The 18,685-nt window shown below is 39.7% G+C and overlaps 1 protein-coding gene across 23 annotated transcripts in view; it reads left to right on the forward strand.

The window, feature by feature from the left end:
• GOLGA4 (golgin A4) overlaps window positions 1-18,685 on the forward strand; it is a 77,719-nt gene that overhangs the window by 43,858 nt on the left and 15,176 nt on the right. For 20 of the 23 annotated variants that reach the window (XR_012672577.1, XM_075143005.1, XM_075143017.1 and 17 more), the window contains 7 exons: window positions 118-4,409; window positions 5,194-5,315; window positions 6,338-6,468; window positions 10,567-10,680; window positions 14,127-14,147; window positions 14,317-14,385; window positions 15,027-15,102. Coding sequence is in view for 22 of the 23 variants with exons in the window: in XM_075143005.1 (XP_074999106.1) it covers window positions 118-4,409; window positions 5,194-5,315; window positions 6,338-6,468; window positions 10,567-10,680; window positions 14,127-14,147; window positions 14,317-14,385; window positions 15,027-15,102 (4,825 nt within the window). In the remaining variant the exon portion in view is untranslated. Of the gene's footprint in view, window positions 1-117; window positions 4,410-5,193; window positions 5,316-6,337; window positions 6,469-10,566; window positions 10,681-14,126; window positions 14,148-14,316; window positions 14,386-15,026; window positions 15,103-18,685 lie in introns of those variants that run through there. The other 3 variants (XM_075143009.1, XM_075143014.1, XM_075143026.1) reach the window with 2 other exon arrangements.

Here is an 18,685-nt window from a genome sequence, read left to right on the forward strand (position 1 = left end):
AAAAATAAAGGAATAAGTGACTTGTAGTTACGTGAACCTGGTGAGATTTTTTTAAAATTTAATCAACTTGTTACCTTTTGAATATTGATATTCTTTTAAAACTGTATTCTCTAACAGAGGATTCTTGAACTGGAAAGCTCCCTTGCAAAGTATTCGCAAGATGACAGAAAGCAATCAGAGGAATTAAGTACTCTGATGGAGTCTGAAAAAAAGCAGCACAATAAGGAAATCAATGATATAGTTGAAAAACACAAGGAGGAATTGGAGAATGTGAAACAGCAGCAGGAAAAGCTGTGGACTGAAAAACTCCAAATCTTAAAGCAGCAACAAGTAACTGAAATAGAAAAAATGAGAGAGAAACAAGAACAAGAGATAGATACCATTCTGAAAGAGAAAGAAACAGTTTTCCGTGCACACATAGAAGAGATGAATGAAAAAACATTAGAAAAACTTGATGTGAAACAAACAGAATTAGAAGCACTGTCTTCTGAGCTATCAGAAGCACTAAAAATACGTCATGATTTAGAACAAGAGCTCTCAGAATTGAATAGTAAAGTGTGTGAAGCAAAGCAAGAATTGGAAGGAAAGTTGGAAGAAGAGAGGAAACGGCACAACAAAGAGGTTGAAATGATGTTAAAAGAGCATGAAATGTCTATTCAAGGTGTTGAGAAGATACTTAAAGAGGAACTCAACAAACTCAAGCAGTCATTGGAGGAGAAAGACAGACATCTGGAGGAACTAAAAGCACATGAACAGAAACTAAAGGAATCTGCAGAAAGATCTGAAGCTGAACTTGTCCAGGTGTCTGCAAAGCTAGAGGAGCTTTCAGAGTCTCATCAGAGTACTTCTAATGAGCAGGCAAAGATTTATGAAGAGGAATTAGCAAAGCTGCAGCAAAAGCTGACAGATCTTGAAGGTGAAAAATTGCAACTTAGTGAGCGGCTAGAAAGAACTGAATCCCAGCTGAATGAAGTCAAGAATGAGTTAGAGGCATACGTCTCTCAGGTACGTGACCTGAAGCAGCATTTGCAAGAGCAAAGCAATGAAAATACACAAAAAGTAACCTCTCTTACACAACAATATGAATGTCAACTGAAGGATCTACGAAGAGAGGCGGATGAGGCAAAGACAAGTCTAACTGAGAAGGAAAATGAAATTGAACACATGAAGTTACAAAACAAGCAAGTGGAAGAGCTTAAACAGAAACTGTTTGCCGCAGAGGAGAGAATTAGTGCTTTACAAGGAGAATATGATAGTAAACTGAAACGTCAGGAGAACAAAATGGAGAAAATCAAACAGAAATCAAAAGATATGCAGGAAACTTTCAAAAAGAAACTTGCTGAGCAGGAAGCTAAACTAAAAAAAGAGCTTGAAAACAAGCAGTTGGAGTTCAGTCAGAAAGAGAGCGAATTCAATGCTAAAATGTTGGAAATGGCACATGCCAGCTCAGCCGGAATCAATGATGCCGTGTCAAAACTGGAATCTAATCAGAAAGAGCAACTAGAGAGTCTTGCTGAGGCTCATAGGAGGGAGTTGGAAGAAATTACCCAGAGTTGGGAAAAGAAACTCAATCAGCAGGTTGAAGAGCTCCAGGAAAAACATGAAATGGAACTGCAAGAGAAAGAGCAGGAAGTTGGAGACCTGAAACAGAAACTTGCCACCTTCAGTGCTGAGAAGGAGGGCTCCAGAACAGAGATAACCCGACTGAAGGAAGAACAGGTGAAAAGGGAGGAGTCCCTGAAGGAGTTGCAAGAACAACTAAGGCAGTCAGCGGCTAAGGTGAATGTTTTGTCAGATAAGGAAAGTGACCTGAAAACACAGTTGAAAAAATTGGAAAGTGATCTTAATCAGTCCCTGAAAGAGCAGTCAGGACTTCAGGAACAGCTCAGTAAACAGAAAGCAGTTGAAGAAAAGGACAAAGCCAAAATTACCGAGCTGGCTGATACACTGAAAACACTTGAAGAGAAACTCCAAACTGTGCAGTCTTCTCAGTATAAAGATCATGAAAATTATGAGAAAAAAATAGAGGCAATTCAGCTAAAAGAAACAGAGTTTAAACGGCGGTCAGGAGAACTTGTAGCCCAGTTAGATGCTTATTGGAAGAATGCTGAAGCTTTATTGCAAACAAAAAGCAATGAATTAATTGAAAAATGTAATGAAAAAATTGGCATAGTAACATGCAAAATTGCAGATTGCGAGCGCCGAACTGCAAAAGTTAAAGAAACAGTATTAATTAAAACGAGTAAGATTCCTGAACTAGAAGCTCAACTTAGAGAAGTAACAGAGCATCATTCTGCTGCAAGTGCTTCTTTGCAAAAGTCAATGCAACAGCTGCAAGAGAAGGACAACTTAATTATGTCCATGAGGGCTGACATTGAAGGACTTGTAACAGAAAAGGAACAATTGCAAAAAGAGGGAGGGCATCAGCAGCAAGCAGCATCAGAAAAAGAAACTTGCATAACACAGCTGAGGAAAGAGCTATCTGAAAATATCAATGCTGTCACCTCAATGAGGGAGGAACTCCAGGAAAAAGAATCTGAGATCTCTGCTCTCAACAAAACAATTAATGACCTTAATGTTAGACTTGAAAGCACGATAAGTTTAACGGAGAAGGAAGCAGCCATGTCTCTGTTAAGCAAGGAACATCAAGAGGATCGGTTACAGTTGTTAAACCAGGTACAGGAGTTATCGTCCAGAGTTGAGATGCTGAGTCAAGAAAAAGCATCAGCTCTTGAGCAGGTAGATCATTGCACGGCCAAGCTGTCAGAGTGGAAGATGAAAGCCCAAACCAGGTTTACACAAAATCATGATACTATTAAAGATTTGCAGAGCAAACTTGAATTAAGCAATACTGAAGCCAATAAAAAAGATGAAGAGCTAAATAAACTGAAGGAGCAGCTGACTAAACAAAGCAAGAATCTCAGTAGTTTAAAAAGTGAATTGGAACAAAAGCAAAACAGGAGGGAAAAGCAAGAAAGTGAGTTAAGTGCAAAGTTAAAAAACCAAGCAGCAAGAATTGCTGAACTAGAAGAACACATTGCTCAGAAAACTTCAGAAAATGATTCCTTGATGGAGGAACTTAAAAAGTACAGTGAACAAAAAGATACAGAGCAAAAAGAGATAGCTTGGCAACTCCAGCAGGCAGAGAAGGTGGCTTTTGAAAAGGACAATAGATTTAAGGAGGCTGAAGAAAAAGTGCTTAATCTTGAGAAGCAAATAGGTTCACTGACAGCTGAATTTGAAGCAAAGGAGAGGGAATTTGATCAAATGAAGTCAGCGATACTTAAAAGCAAAGAGGAAGAACTAAAAGAATTAGAAGAGAGACTGAATGCAGAGAACAGCACTAAGCTGGCAGATCTGAAAAAGAAGGCAGAGCAAAAAATCGGTTCTATTAAAAAGCAATTGATGTCTCAGATGGAAGAAAAGGAACAGCAAGTTAAGCAAGAAAAAGAAAATCAGGTAAGAGACTTGGAACAAAAAATGCAGGAGAGGGAGGCCAAAATTGTGTCCTTAGAAGAAAAAATTAAGTCGTCAAGAGATTCCAGAGAATTAGAGAAAGAAATGCTGCAAAAAGTAGAGAGCGTAAAAGCTGCTATAGAACAAGAGAAAAATAACATGCTTGAGAGTGTGCAACAGACATATGAAGAGAAAATGCACGTGTTACAGAAGGGCTTAACTGAAAAAGATGAATTGTTGCAGAAGTATGAAAAAGAACAACGAGAGAGTAATGACTCTCATCTAGAACTGCAAAACAAACAGGAAGAACTCCTTAAAAAACTAGAATGTGTTGAGAAGAGCCATCAGGAGGAGCAGAGTAGGACTGAAAGCCTCAGGAAAGAACTTGAGGAGCAAACCAAAAAATACTCATTGTTAGCGGATGAGCATGCTCGTTGTGGTGGTGATTTAGCAAGCAGTAGGGAAGAATTAAAAGCTAAAGAACAAAAACATCTTGATATGGAGAATGTAATTGAAGACTTCCAGAAAAAATTGCAGGAGAAGGAGGCAGGCAGGCAGTCTTTAGAACAGAAGATAAAAGAGTTGGAAAATAATCTAGAGAAGGAAAATGAAGTGCATAAGATTGAAATGGAAAATATGAGTTTGAGATATGAAGAAAAGCTAAAAAGTTTACAGCAACAGTTAGATGAAAGAAATGACAGTGTGAAAGCTTTTGAGGAAAACGCTGAAGAAAAGGCTAAATCTGGTTTGGAGCTGCCGAAGTTACTAGGTGATATGCAGAACCAGCAGAAGGACTTGCAGACTAAACTGGAAGAGACTGAAAGGGAGAAACAAAAACTGCGCAAAGAAGTGAATAATCTTCAAAAAGACTTACGTACTCTGCGAAAAGAACATCAGCAGGAACTTGACATAATAAAGAAGGAGTCCTTAGAAGAAATGGAGCAGAAAATCAGGTAAATTCTTTGTTCCTGCTCTTGTTACCATTTCTTTGCTTTATCTTTAACCACTAAAACCTCAAGAATACTTTTTTAAAGCTGAATTTGTAAAGTTGAAGTAATGACTGGTATTTTTATGTCGTTTTTCTAAATAGACTTAGAGAAATAGCAAGAAAAGAGCTACTTGAAAGTAGCACTACTTGAAAGTAGCACTTCATGAACACATAAAACACTATTTGAGTCATCAGTTTAAAAAGTGGTTTGTCTTTTGGCAACGTAATACCGCTTTTCATTTGTTTTAGTGATGGTCATTTTCAGCATTGCCAGAACATAAAATGTAGTTCTATCTTCCTCAAACAGGAAACAAAGTTTATTAAAACTTAGTACCTAGAGCTTCATGTTCAAATGATATCAAGAATTGTTCATATGTACTGCACAAAAATGTGGTATACTGCTCAGCCCTCTTAACGGTTTCTCAAGCAAGGAATTCCCTAAAAATTCTGCTTTTATGTGGCACATTCTTTACTTCCAGTTCTTCATCTTCCTCAGCAAAGACTCCGTATCTCTGGAAGGGTTCAATTCTGGGTTGTTTTTTAAATGAAACACCTACGCCTTCCAGGTGAATTCAATAGGAAGAGAACAAAAAGCCTCCCTGAATCCCACAGAATTCATATAATTCAAAACCATCCCATTCTAAAATAGTTTTGGAGAAATTCCCAGATCTCCTACCTTGCTAAACTGTTCTCACACTCTCTTTAAACATTTTATTTCCTCACTGTATTTTTTTGACATTTTTGCATAGATGTGAACAAGAAGACATTGAGTTAAAGCACAACTCCACCTTAAAGCAGTTAATGAGAGAGTTCAATACTCAGCTGGCTCAAAAAGAAAGAGAATTGGAAACAGCAGTAAAAGAGACGATCAGTAAGTGAAGTACTAATATAACTGTAATCAGTAAAATAGCCAGAAAACCAAATCTTCAGATGTTTTGGGGAGGGGGTTTTACCTGGGACTCTGATAAAGACAAAATGTGTTTTATGACTGCCTAGAGAACTCGGGCAAATAACTTCTCTTGCTCAGGAAATAACATATAAGTGTTAATTGTAGCACAATTAGGAAAACACATATATAGCTGTTCTTCCTTACCCTGCAGAATGGATCTTTGATCTAACACTCTGTTTGCATCTGTCATGGCAAGAGTTACCCATGGTAGCTATAGGTACTTACCTTTTTATCATATGTACAAAAGAAAAAGAAAAAAAAAAAAGGAGAATAAGGTTTTAGAGGTGAAAGCATATTGGTAAGTTTTCATTGTAATACTACTTTGGCTTCAGCAGTAAACACCTTTAACACTCCATCGTTGAATATATGGCACTGAAGGATGGCTTTTAGAGAAACTCAGATCCATCTGGGAATCAGAATTGCATTTTCTTAGCTGTGTCTTGCAGACTTCATTCACTGTAACTACTAACAGGTACCAACTGGATATGATGTCTGATTGCTATACCATCTGGTTATAACTAGACTACAGCATATTTCAGCTTCTCTTTGTCCATCTTTTGCCACCATAGTGTAAGTTGGAGGTTGGAGAAGTGAGTGGAAAGTTACCTTTTGACTCCACAGTTACTGGAAGTACCCCTACTGAGGAATTTCTGAAGATTTGCAGATGTTTCAGTTACTCTCTAGATCAGAGTAGGAGATAGAATTAGTTGATAAATATTGGTTGTGATCTTAACTTTTAGAGAAAAGGTAGAAAAAATTGCTCCGAAAAACTGCAGGCAACAAACTTTATACATATTAGGATCAAGTGACATAATTATCACTGACAATGTGGAGAAATGAATTTTCTTGACAAGTTTCCCTTACAGGTGCCTTCCACAGTTGTCTTTAAGCTTTTTCTAATACTGTTGTGACATAATTTAACAAAATAAATATTTTTTTAATAGGTAAAGCCCAGGAGGTAGAAACTGAATTGATAGAAAATCATCACATAGAGACAACACAGTTGCATAAAAAAATCGCTGAAAAAGAAGATGATCTGAAAAGAACTGTGAAAAAATATGAAGAAATCCTTGAGGTATCTTTCTGAAAAGTGATATGACTACATACATTTCAGAATTACTCTTCCCCTTTTTTCATTGCATAACTAGACAGAAAAGCTATAATCCTTTCTAGTGAAGATCTTAATGCTTGAATTACACTTGATATGTGTGGTGATCTAGCTTGCAATTAGAATGGTTATTTCTGTGTTTTATGAACGTGAAAGAACACGAAAAATTAAGCCCCAGCTCTAGTCATTCATTACAAATTATACGGTTAGGTCCTTCTGTCCTTGAGCGGTTTGTGTTCCAGATTGAAATGAGGAAAGTGAGTGAGTTAAATTGAAGCTTTACTAGAGTTGTGGTGGTGTGTTGTTTCTTTTAAGGATTTAAATACAGTGTTTATGGGTTAGCCTCACTTTCTAGCTCCTTTCTCTGATGCTGTGTCCAGGTTGGTACCATAGCCCTTAAAGTAAGGTTCTATTCTATGGAGGGTGCAGTCTGTTTGCATAGGTCTTATGCTAGTAAAGCTTTCATTTTTACTTATAAGTGAACAGTTTGTCGGCATGATATTTCTAGAAAAACATAGTTTTCCTCTAGTAACATTTCAACCAGAAGTTGGCAGCCAACATCAGTCTAAAGATATTTTACCTTCTAAGGATGCCTCCTGTTTTAGCCAAGTAAGTTGTCCCAGCCCCACAGGTATGACAACAAAAGATTAAATGGTTTTCAGTGCTAGACTGTACATCATATTGGGATGCAGGCTTTAATTTTGCTAATCTTAATCCTGTTTGCACAAATAATTTAATAAAAAAGAATGTCCCTTGAATAGAGCCAGTAGTAATAAATGTAAGTGAACTTCTGTTTGTTTATGCTGAGTTACCAGCCCAAAGAGCTATGTACTGAGCATGACTGAGGGTTTAATACTAAAAATTTCAATCTTGTAGACCAGTTGGTGTGTTCCACTCTGATTTTTTAACTTCTAGCAAGTTGGATGGAGATGGCAGGGGTTTAAATCTAGAGTCCCTTTCTTTTGTTTCCTAATTTAGAAAAATGGCATGTTATAAAACAATTGAGATTATTTTTTTTTGTACCATAGGTCTAAATTCTGCATTTCTGGAGGATTTATATTTCTCTTACCTGAATGTGCAGTGTGTTGCCATTCAGGTCCTTATTTTACAGGCCCAAATAGTCTGTGATTTGAAGTATACAGATGTAATTCCTCTCTGTTTTCTGATGCATTCAGTCTGTACATATGTCAGAAACATGCCTGCTGTACACAATGTATGATCTTGAAGGTTTGCGCTAATTTGACTTCTGTGCAATTGGAGGACATGAACACTGTTGTTTTTTGCATCTCATTGATGATGGCAATGACAGTTGCCTGGAACTGCAGTAAGCTGTAGTTTGATATTTTAAATTTCAGAGTACATATTTCTTTTTTAGGTAATGGTATATGTGTGAGTGTTTTGTTTCTGATATTTCAGGGAAGGAAAAAAAAAAAAGTTTAGAGAATTTGTTACCTTTTTTCCTGAAAAAGTATTGCAGGCATCTCAAAAGTTAAGAAATATTTCTGTTAAATTGAGTGTATGTCATATTCATGGAGATCTCTGATAGAAATAGGAACATATACATTAGCAGATGTATAGGTTTTCTCAATTTAGCCTAAAGTTACGGGTTATTACCCCACTTATACCTGACTTTGCTCATGACAGGTTTGAGAAATTTCGCATCAAGACATTTATGCAGAGGTTTGTCTCTGTCATAAATGGTAAGAAGATGAAGCAAAAATAATGCCAACTGCAAGAATGAATTTTGCTTATATAACTTTGTAGCTCTTTGTTGCATTTTAAACATGGTTAATGATGCTAAAAATTAGTCTAACTTGATTTGAGTATATATCCTTAAAGACGAGCAGGAATCATTCAGTCTGTTAAACTTAATATGATTTCTTTGTGAAGTGCTCCCCTGGTACTTCTCTTGCTTTATCTGGTGTTTTCTTATCTTTCATAAAACTTTTATCACATAAGATTTAATGAAAGTCTCCCTAATTAAAGGACTTGTAAATCAGCGTAGCCTGTAATTTGAGACCTAAGTCTTTTTTCTTCCACTAAAGTATATGATTAGAGAAAAATTGAATGTTGTGCTCCAGCTAGCTTATTTTAAGCCTATCTATGAGCTAAAAATAAAATACCTAACTTCAGGTGTGCATTCTTTCATTTGTCGTAATGACTCCCATGCGAATACAGGGTAGGCCTTGTGGTTAAGATTTGGGAAATTATGACTTTATTGAAGTCTTACTCTATAACTGTAATTGAAAATAAACTGCATGCTATTTGGATTTAGAGTATGGATTGAGAGGTGCTGTATAGAACAATAAGTTCTTACTGTAAATACAGATTCTGTAGCATGTTGGAACCCCACGTGATCTCTAATTATTTTGAAATTTAAATTACAATCTCTATTCAGGGGTTTACAAAAACAGTGGCTCACAGGTAGATCCCTTTTACAGAAGTCTCATTCATCATTTTGAGTTGAATTTCCTTTCTGCATTTCAACTAGCTTCTATGACTACGAATGACGTGCATGCAATTTTGATTTATTTCAGTGAACAGTAGTCTAGAAATTGTAAGATTTTAGATTATTGATGTAACAAAACCTCAAAAAAACCAAAACAACCACCACCATCCCCCCCCCCCCCGCTCTCCCCCTCCACAAGAACCCCACAAAAAACCCCAAACAAGTGAAAATAGAAGCAACTGAATATGCCAGGTATTGAGGGGTTTTAACTAGAGGAGTATAACCATCTATAAAAAAAATCTCAGAAAATGTTAATTGTTGATGTATTTTTGAGGGCATAGAAAAATCATGTGAATGAATAAAAAATAACAGTGTTTGGAGGTCCTGGTGTTTGAGCAAGGTTTTTATCGAAAGTGGATATTCTTAAAACTTCTAGGCCGTAAAACTTGCTTGGGTACTGTGACTTCCCATTCACTAGGTTTTGTTTTTTTTGGGGGGGAGTTTGTTTTGTTTCTTTTTGGTGGTGGTTTTGGGCCAAGGGGCTGCATGGGGAGGGTGTTTTATTCTTAAATAGGGTGCAAGGAACACATTAAAAAGTGGCCTTACAGGGAAATAATTCTTTTTTTACTTATGGACCAGCTTTCTAGTTCTGCACTTACTTTTCCAGTGAATATTCTGTATCACTATAGTTTGTACTCCTGAGATTTTGAATGGAACAAAATTTTGATCAGCAGTTCTGTTCTTGATAACAGTTGATTAATTGTACTAATCCAATCTGAAATACTACTGCATAGCAGAGCAGGCAGCTCACTGCCCTGAGCGGTTAGCATGAGTGAAGCTAGAGTTTTAGTTTAATTCAGCAGTGCACTTTGGAGTGCTGTTTTACAAGCTCCCTAACATGTTACCTCACAGAAAGGCCCGAGGGGACACAATTTTTAAAAATACTTCTTTTTGCAAAGTGTCATATAGGTGGATTAACTTGCTAGGATCGTATTTTTCTCCTATTAATGTACTCTTCACACTCTCGTAAAACATACAGGAAAAGTTCATTTCCTCCCTACCATTCTTGTCACTGCTTCTTTACTCCACACTGCACAGTGCCCTCCAAACCCTTGTGAACGGGAAGTCGTTGTTCCTGAAAATGTGCTTAAAACTGCTTTAGGAACATCTTTGTGCGAGTGAGTGAGGAAAGGATTTAAGTCCTTGTCACTTCCAGAGTATAGGAAGTAACTCTGTATCATCATGTGTCCCTTTTATGAAGGTCATATAAGCAAGCAGAATCTCTCCAGTAATAGACTTACTGGATTATACTCGAATGCTGTTTTAGTGCCCAATAGAAATAGCTCTTTTTTTGTAATTTTCAAAAAACTAACTGTAATCCTAACTGTAATCTTAATTGTTGAAGGCCTGCAAAATCTTGTTAAGCTCTTATGTTTGTTTCTTGCTCTTTTCTGTAGTCCTGTAGTGTAACTAGCCTTTATACTGAATTTCAAGCATATTGTTCCCGTGTAGAGCATAACTCTTTTGTTGATTGCTTTCTGTCCACTGTAGTTCAGGTTTTGAGTGGTTAGATGATTAATTTAAGTATAAGTAATTTTTTTTCCTGTATTTTGAAGGCTCGTGAAGAAGAGATGACAGCAAAAGTTCATGAGTTGCAGGCACAGCTAGAAGACTTGCAAAAGGAATACAAACAAAGGATGGCAGAAGAGGAACGTTGGAACAGTGAAAAAGTGAGCTGGCACTAACATTTATTTTTATATCTTTAGATGTGAAATGCTTAGTCTGCATAAAATTCTGTAGTTTGCTCTCAATTGTATTTTATTTCTATATCTGGCCTTCACTTTCCAATACAGTTTCTATTCTTTTAGATGTTAAGTGCTTCAAAAGAGAACCTCTTTAGAATCTGCAGTATTTGGTACTACCTTTTTTATGGTATGTTAAAAAGTCCAGTTGTGTTGTGATTTTTAAGGTGGGTTTTTTTGCCCCCTACGTGTGTTTTTTATGTTGATTTTACTGGAAGTCCTTTAGAAGGAAAGGAAATCACATTGGGTCATTTTTAGTGTGATTTTTTTAAAATTCAAATTCCAGAGGGCTCTGAAATAGTGCCTTGAATATATCAATTATGGACAGAGAGGTGTTCATTGAAAGAAGACTGCATGCTTTTGTCTTTTTGAGACCACATTTTAGTTTGAGGAATTCTTTGATGAAAATATTACTAGTTATTATTACACTGAGAAGAGGAAAAGTATATGAGGTGTTGTCATATATGTTGAGAATTGATGAGAATTCATATTAACCTTATTTTTAAATTTTTCATTTTGACAGCAGGCAGCAATGGGGATACTAAATATATTTATTTGACACTACAAACTTACAGTACAAATTACCTCACTGTCCTAGTGTTTGTCCCTTCGGCCTTGCACTTGCTTACAACACCCTTTATATTACTTTTATTAACTATTCCATGATGTGAGTGTTGTTTGATAACAGAAAATATTTGTATCAGACTGCCTTGTATTCTTAATCAACCCTTCTCCGCCCACTGATGATAATCTTATATAATCTTATTATCTGGAGGAAGCTTCTTTAAGAGACTCCTAAGCCCTAAAACATGATTTTGAAAAGTATGAAGAGTACTTTATTTTTAGGACTTCTTCGTTAACTGTTTCACTACTTACTTTGTTAGAGAAGTCACTATAAATACAGGCAGTCATTTAGCATCATATTATACATGCATCTTCGGGATTACATATTCACCAATAGGACATGAAAGTTATATCAAATCTATATACCAGCAACGGTATTTCATGTATTTCTCAATTCTTTCCAGAAATGCATCGCACAGATTTGCAATGGTAGCATAGAGCTGTAAATATTTGAATATTGCAAATATTACATCTCTATGTAAGATGAATCTGGTTACAATAAACAAAATAAACAGCTAATTTTGCCTGTCTTTGGAATCTTGTCCACGATTCTCCACTCCTTGGAGTTTCCATGGCAGACTTTGGAGAAACTCAAAGGAGTTGTTCCATCTGTGGCAGGTATAAACCAGTTGAGAGAACTCCATTGCTGGTAAATAGCTTTGGTTTAAAGGATAAATCATGTCTCATTTGGAGGGGAGGAAAACCAGGTTGTGTGGTAGTGCGTGTACTTAAGTACAGTTAAAGCATCCAGGTTCGAAGTGCTTGCAAAATAAGAATGGGATTTTTTGGTGAGTGTAAGGCAGTTAAATATCTGTGATTTCTCTGACGTACAGGCATCAAGCTTTCTTCAGTAATTTTGAGAATTCTAACCGAATTCGAATTTAGCAAATTGTTCACAAGCTTTCTTTTGCATAGCTCTGATTTAACTGAATGTGAATTTTGTGTTTCATACCATTCACAATGAGACTTCATCTCAAAACAACATAACTATTCTAATAGTCAGATTATGCTATTGAATGTGCAAATAGCTCCTGGTACATCATCTAGTCCAGTTGAAGCTCAAATATTTAGAGTGCTGTGAGTAAGTGGGCTTGTTTTATCAGTATTTCAGGATTGGATTCTCACTCTTTGACACAGTCTGTTCTGGGGTCAGGAGGTAGTTTTCTTTTTTCCTCCTTAGAAATTAAGAGTTGTTGTTGTTCTTAATTCTTACCTGTCTTAATTTGTCCATTGCCTGTCCTCGATATGTCTGCAGGAAACTAATTTTGCTATTACCTGGTACAATAGCATATATTTGCAACTGATACAATAGCATGTATGTGCAGCATTACAGAGCTATGTGAGAAAATTGGACAGGGCCTGTGGATCTTGTCCACATACCTGAGCAGAAGTGTACAAATCCACATCTGAACTTCACATGTGCATTCAGATGAACTCTGTCATCTTCTATTTGCCATGGTATCTTTTGTCTCACCTTATTTCTTTTTTATTTTGTTGCTTTGTAACATTACTCTGTTTTGTTTGGTTTTTTTTTTCCTTCAGCATTAGTAGTAAAACAGCTCAGAAGTCTTATGTTGACTGGAAGCAGCTTTTTGTGGGCAATTGATTCATTTGTTGTCTAAAGTTGGGAGTCTCCGAACACACAGAAGTTTGTTTTTATAAAGTTTCCTGTGCTGCTTGTTGTCAGTCTAGGCCAAACATCACACATAACGTATCCACTTTGACATGAAGCGTAACTATACGTTTGAACAATATTTGTCTGACTGTGATAAACAGTTGTAAAAATATCAGAAATTGTCTCTCCTCATGAGAAAATAAATGTCTGGTCAGATGATTGAGCTCTTCAGAAGTAAGAATTGCACTTATAGGTTTGAGATCCATAGAGGAATGATTTTCCCCTATATTTTGTTTCTGGCGTGTAGGAAAACCCACAGGTTTTATGAACCTACAGAGATGGGGAACAGCTTTCCTTTTCAACACAATTCCAAAGAGGCTCGGAAAGAAACAAGTAGTATGTACCACTTCTGTGATAAGGTTTAGGTTACTGTAAAAAAAAAAAAAAAAAAAAAAAAAAAACACCTCCAAAACAAAAAAAACCAACCAACCAAATACAAAAAACCCCAAACAAATTATTTGATGTTAAAATGATTTTACAACCTTGAGTTATATCCTACGAAAGCATTATTTTCCTTAGAGTTGAAACATTGAAAGATAGAAATTTCAGCTTAGAATTGTTTCTGTACTTGATAAACATTGCTATCTTTGCAAGATGTAGAGCTCATGAAGCTCTTATGCTGAAGCTATTTTCAGATAAATGTTCACATTTCCACATGCAACTTGGAGAATTAAAGAAAAAGATACAATATTGTGAATAGTATTAGTAGTAGCTAGGGTTTTCTGGCATGTGCTTCATACTCATTCAATTATCATTCCTCTCCAATATGCATTTTGTAAAGATTTGGAAATACTAAGTTCTTGAAGTTATTTTTATGATAATCAAATGAGAATCAAATGAGAGAATTTAAATATAAGCTTTATGTACTGTCAATACAAATAAGTTAAACTATTTATGGGACTACTTGTTTTTATAAAAATATGTGTGATTTGGTCATTTCAATTTTTATCATCCTCAGTTAACACACTGTATCAGAACTAGGTGATTGATATTTCTTTCTTTTTTACCCATGTCCAGTGCTTGATATATGCAGTATTTTTCATACATTTTAATTTAATTTTTGTTGTTGTTCTAGGTCACAATAACAGAACTTCAGGTAAGTCTTAAATTTTATTGATTTTGCTCTCTAGTTCTGTTTCACAGCAGTTTGAAAGCAGAAATACTGCTTATAAGTTTGTGTGTGTTAAAAGGAGAAAGAGGTTTATTGAAAAGGTATCTATCTACAGCAGTTTCTTGACGATTTCCATATGTGGCTGTTCTTTCAGGCACAGCTTGCACAGAAGACAACACTAGTCAATGATTCAAAACTGAAAGAGCAGGAATTCAGAGAGCAGGTAAGGGTGCTGTTTGAACAAGTAAAAAGTATTCTTGTTTGATGCTTTGTGTTTGCAGTATTAAAAGGTTTGTTCTTTTCAAGTGATGTAGCACATATCCGCACAGGCACTATGGAAATAATACACATGTAAAATAGTTTTGATTCATACTTGCTCTCAGAAGATCTGTGCACTTTTCAAAGTCCTCCTCTGTCCCCTGAGAATGAAAATACCAGATGCTTGTGATACAGATTAGCAAAACATTTGCAAAGTTAAAAATGGAACAATGCACTTCATGAAATTATGGATCTTTTCTTTTTCTGAACTAAACCTTTTTTGATGCTAAGTATGAATTTTGTCACGTTTTCTTTTTTATGTATGCTTATGTGTATAAAATAGACATGTATATATATGTACGTAAATACATATGTATGCATAACATTTGCTAGATATTCTTATGTGTATATACACATCTACACACATTTCCTTAAGTAGTTTAGGGACAGTTTTTAATAACACAACTTTTCATGTTTTCCTTCCTTAAAAAGCAAATGTATTTTGCTTTCATAGAAGGAGATGATGTTTAGCTGAAAACTGTTTCAATTATGCTTATTTTAGCTGCTTGTGAACACCATTTATCATTTTGACTGTTCTCTATTTAGATTCATGTACTGGAAGACCGGCTGAAAACTTACGAGAAGAATACGTACGTCACATCAGTTGGAACACCGTACAGAGGTAAGTACGCAGTTTCCATCGCAACTAAGTTTTTCGGTTGTTTGAAAGATATGCTTTGGTTCAGACAATTTATTAAAATGGCAGTCTTCTTAAAACACTCGTATAATATTTTTGTGACATCTTATCCTTGTTTTGTCTTGTCTGCTATAATAGAGCTGGTGTGTGATTTTAGATGAGCAGATCACACAGCGTTTTGTTTGATGCTTTGTTTTATGTCATACAGTTAAAAGAGCTCTGTATCAGAGTTCTTAAGCTTTCTGTATCCTCAAGGGGGGTGGTATAGGCAGTGACACTCGAAAGTGGGTGGGGAGGAATTATCATTTTGTCTTGGCTATTTAAATACACATGACTCTAAAATTCTTAACAGTACAAATATTAGATTTTACAGATCTTTATTGTGTTACATGTCTGGGCATTTACTTTTCCTGTGATTAGAATTCCTTTGCAAGATCTCTTGCTCTGACACAGTAATAAATAAAATAAAATCCTGTTTCCACATGTAACCTTTGTGATATGTGTCACAGAATCATAGAATGGTTTGGGTTGGAAGGGACATTTAAAGGTCATCTAGTCCAACCCCGCTGCCGTGGACAGAGACACCTTCAAGTGGATAGGGTTGCTCAGACCCCCGTCCTTGAAAGTGGTTTGGGAGCTGAAAACCCCCTGGCATTTCAGGCAAATAACAGTCTCCCCGTTACTCGACTCGTGGTGAGCGCAGGGAATGGAGCAGCATGGTTACGCTATGTCACGCCTAGAGCTCTGCATGAGAAGCTCTGACCGAGGCCTGAGGGCTGCGCCCAGGAGAGCAGCTCTCTGCAGCGCAGGTCCCAGGCCCGTCCAGAGGACAGGGGCAGAGACGGGCACACCTGCAACATGGCTCAGGCAGGGCCTGCAGGCCCCAGGCTGAGCTGAGACACGTCCCCCGGGCCCTGGGCAGGAGGCGGCGTGGGTGGGGGTCGCAGGGGAGGCCGGTCCCAGCCACTGAGGCCTAGGAGGCCCCCCAGGAGCCCGGCAGAAGTCGGCTTGCACTGCTCCTGTGCTCTCCTTTAGACAGGGGTGGTTGGCCACTTTGGAGACAGCGTATTGGGCCAGATGGACCTTCGCTCTGAGGGAGTGCTGTGGTTCTCAGGCTCTTTGATTTTAGCCTGGTTTCCCACGGGACACAGATCAGGCATTTCTAAAAATGAGTACAAGGAGAGAAACAAAATCCACGGGGAAATGAACAGGTATTGCTCACCTCAGAAAGGTTTGCACCATTCAGTTGAGGAGCACGTCCTGCTTCAGAGCGAGGGCTTGATCTTTGAGGCTCGCTAGGGTCAGAGCTGTGGGGTTTTGCCCTCCTGTGGAAACCCAGCTCAAGTGGATGAACACAGGAGACTTTCAAAAACCGCACTTCACACTCGCTCTTTGCAAATTTGGGCGGATGGTCCAATTCTCTCGAGACGATCCGCAGCTCTCACCCCCATCAGCAGGTACGTGCCTCCTTCCCACAACGTGAGAGAGGCAATGCCTAGGCTGGGACATGCTTATGGGTATTCAATGCCTTCTGCTAGTGCAGGGCTGGGAAGAAATGTCCTCAGAGATTTCCTCAGCATGTGCTGGTAGGGAAAGGAGGAGGTAGGAAGAAGAACAGAACAGCATAGTTCAGCTGGAAGGGACAAAGGCTGAGAGGGCTGCCATCACTTTCAAGAAGATATCAAGGGTGAAGGCCAAAGAAGGAAAAGCGCTCTTGAAGTGGGAGGAAAACTACGGTCAAGAACACAAAACAGTTCAGGACTTCTTTCCTAGAAAAAGAGCTCACCATAAAGAGCATAGTAGCGAATGCCACTTGATGTCCCTTCATGCAGTGGTAAGGAATGGTGAGGAAATCACGCACGCTTTCCATGTCTCTGCGAAGTTCATGCAGAGGGAAGCAAAACCCTTTCTTCCACCTCAGGCATCACCACAGCCAAACGACTGTCTGTGGTATAAATGCCCTTATTTACACAGCGTGGAGGTACAGCTGAATTTACGGGAATGCCCAGCAGCTGGGCCCAGGCCCCCTGCATGGCCCCCAAGGGCAGGGAGAGCCCCCTGGGTCTCCTGGGCACTGGGGCTGCCTCGGGGCCAGCACCCCAAAGGCCTTCCTCCGAAGGATGCCGGGCGGAGGGACAGCAGGCAGGGCTGCAGTGGGCGGGGCTGCGCATGGGGGGCCCCGTCACCCCCGTGTCACAGTGCCACCGCCCGGCAACGCAGCAGTCACAGTGCCCCGGGCCAGGACAAAAGGGAGCATTGACCTGTGTCCCGCTGCCAGAGCTGGCCGCGGGGCCAGCCCGAAGACATCCGAGGACGTCCTTGAGGAGTGGGTGGAATTACTCGGAGGGGGCTGACCGGAGGCTGGACGAGGCTGCTGGATGTTCTCCGCTGCAAGGCCAGCTCCCGGCAGGGCCACCTTCAAAGCCCATCTGATGGATGGAAATCCTGCCTCAGCCTTCAGGGAAGCGGCGCAAGCCCTTCAGGAGATGCGGAGAAGCAGCAACGCGTGGAGGTGCCCGAGGCTATGGGGCCTTTTCAGCTGGATGGCAGTGCCAAGACCAAGGGAATGCCTTCTTGAGGAGCACTCGGAGCTCGCCGTCCTCAACCCCCGTGGAGCCAGGGGCAGAAGCCATAAGAAATGGGATGCACAGGTGTTGCAAGGGGTCCCAGAGCTTTGGAGCATCCACTGGAGTCCCGTCAGGCGTGGGAAGGATTCTTGCCCCCAAGGTCAATCAGGCCGGGGGCATGTGGCCACTCTCAGAAGCCCCTGAGGTGGCTCCAGGTTGAGGGAGAATAGGGCTTGGGCATCTCCTGGGAGGCGTGACCAGCCTGTGGGAGGAGGAGGCGGGTCTTGCTCACATGCTCAGGGAGTAGCCGATCGCCAGCGCTGGGGTCAGGAAGGAATTTTCCCCCGGGGCAGATTGGCACTGGTCCCCGGGGGTTTTTTGCCTTCCTCTGCAGCATTGAGCATGACCACTTGTCAGGGCTCCTCCCGTCCCTTTTGGCTAGGTTACTGCCTGCTGCTCATGCACCACGAAGATGGCCTCTCGTGCCCTGCAGCTGGGGGGAGCAAGGCTTTTTTTCCCCCACGGTGGGCTAGCAAGTGTCCCCGGGGGGTTTTTGCCTGCCTCTGCAGCACTGAGCACAGCCCCTTGCCCGGGCTCCTTTGGGCCATTTGGGCTAGGTGCCTGCTGCTCATGCTCCACGAAGGTGGCCCTCGTGCCCCGCATCCGGGGGGAGGAAGCTTTCTAGACTCCCGGGCTGGGCCCCCACGGTGGCCCCCGCGGGTTGCTTCTTGTCCTCCGTAGCATTGAGCACAGCCCCTTGCCAGGGCTCCTCTGGGCCCTGTCGGCTCCCTTCTTGCCCGCTGCTCTTGCACCTCCAAGGCACCTCTCGTGCCCTGGCTCTCTCGGGCTCTCTTGCCCGTTGCAAGTTTGGAGCGGGAGCGAGCTCTGCTCTTCCCTTGGCTCCATTTCCCCGGGGGTTCTTGCTTGTGTAAAACAGCCTGGGTTTGGAAGGGCTGCAGGCTTGCTGCACCGTCCAGAGCTGCCGCTTTGCAGCTCTCCCT

Source organism: Calonectris borealis, chromosome 2, assembly GCF_964195595.1.
Source record: "Calonectris borealis chromosome 2, bCalBor7.hap1.2, whole genome shotgun sequence".
In the NCBI taxonomy this organism is placed as follows: domain Eukaryota; kingdom Metazoa; phylum Chordata; class Aves; order Procellariiformes; family Procellariidae; genus Calonectris; species Calonectris borealis.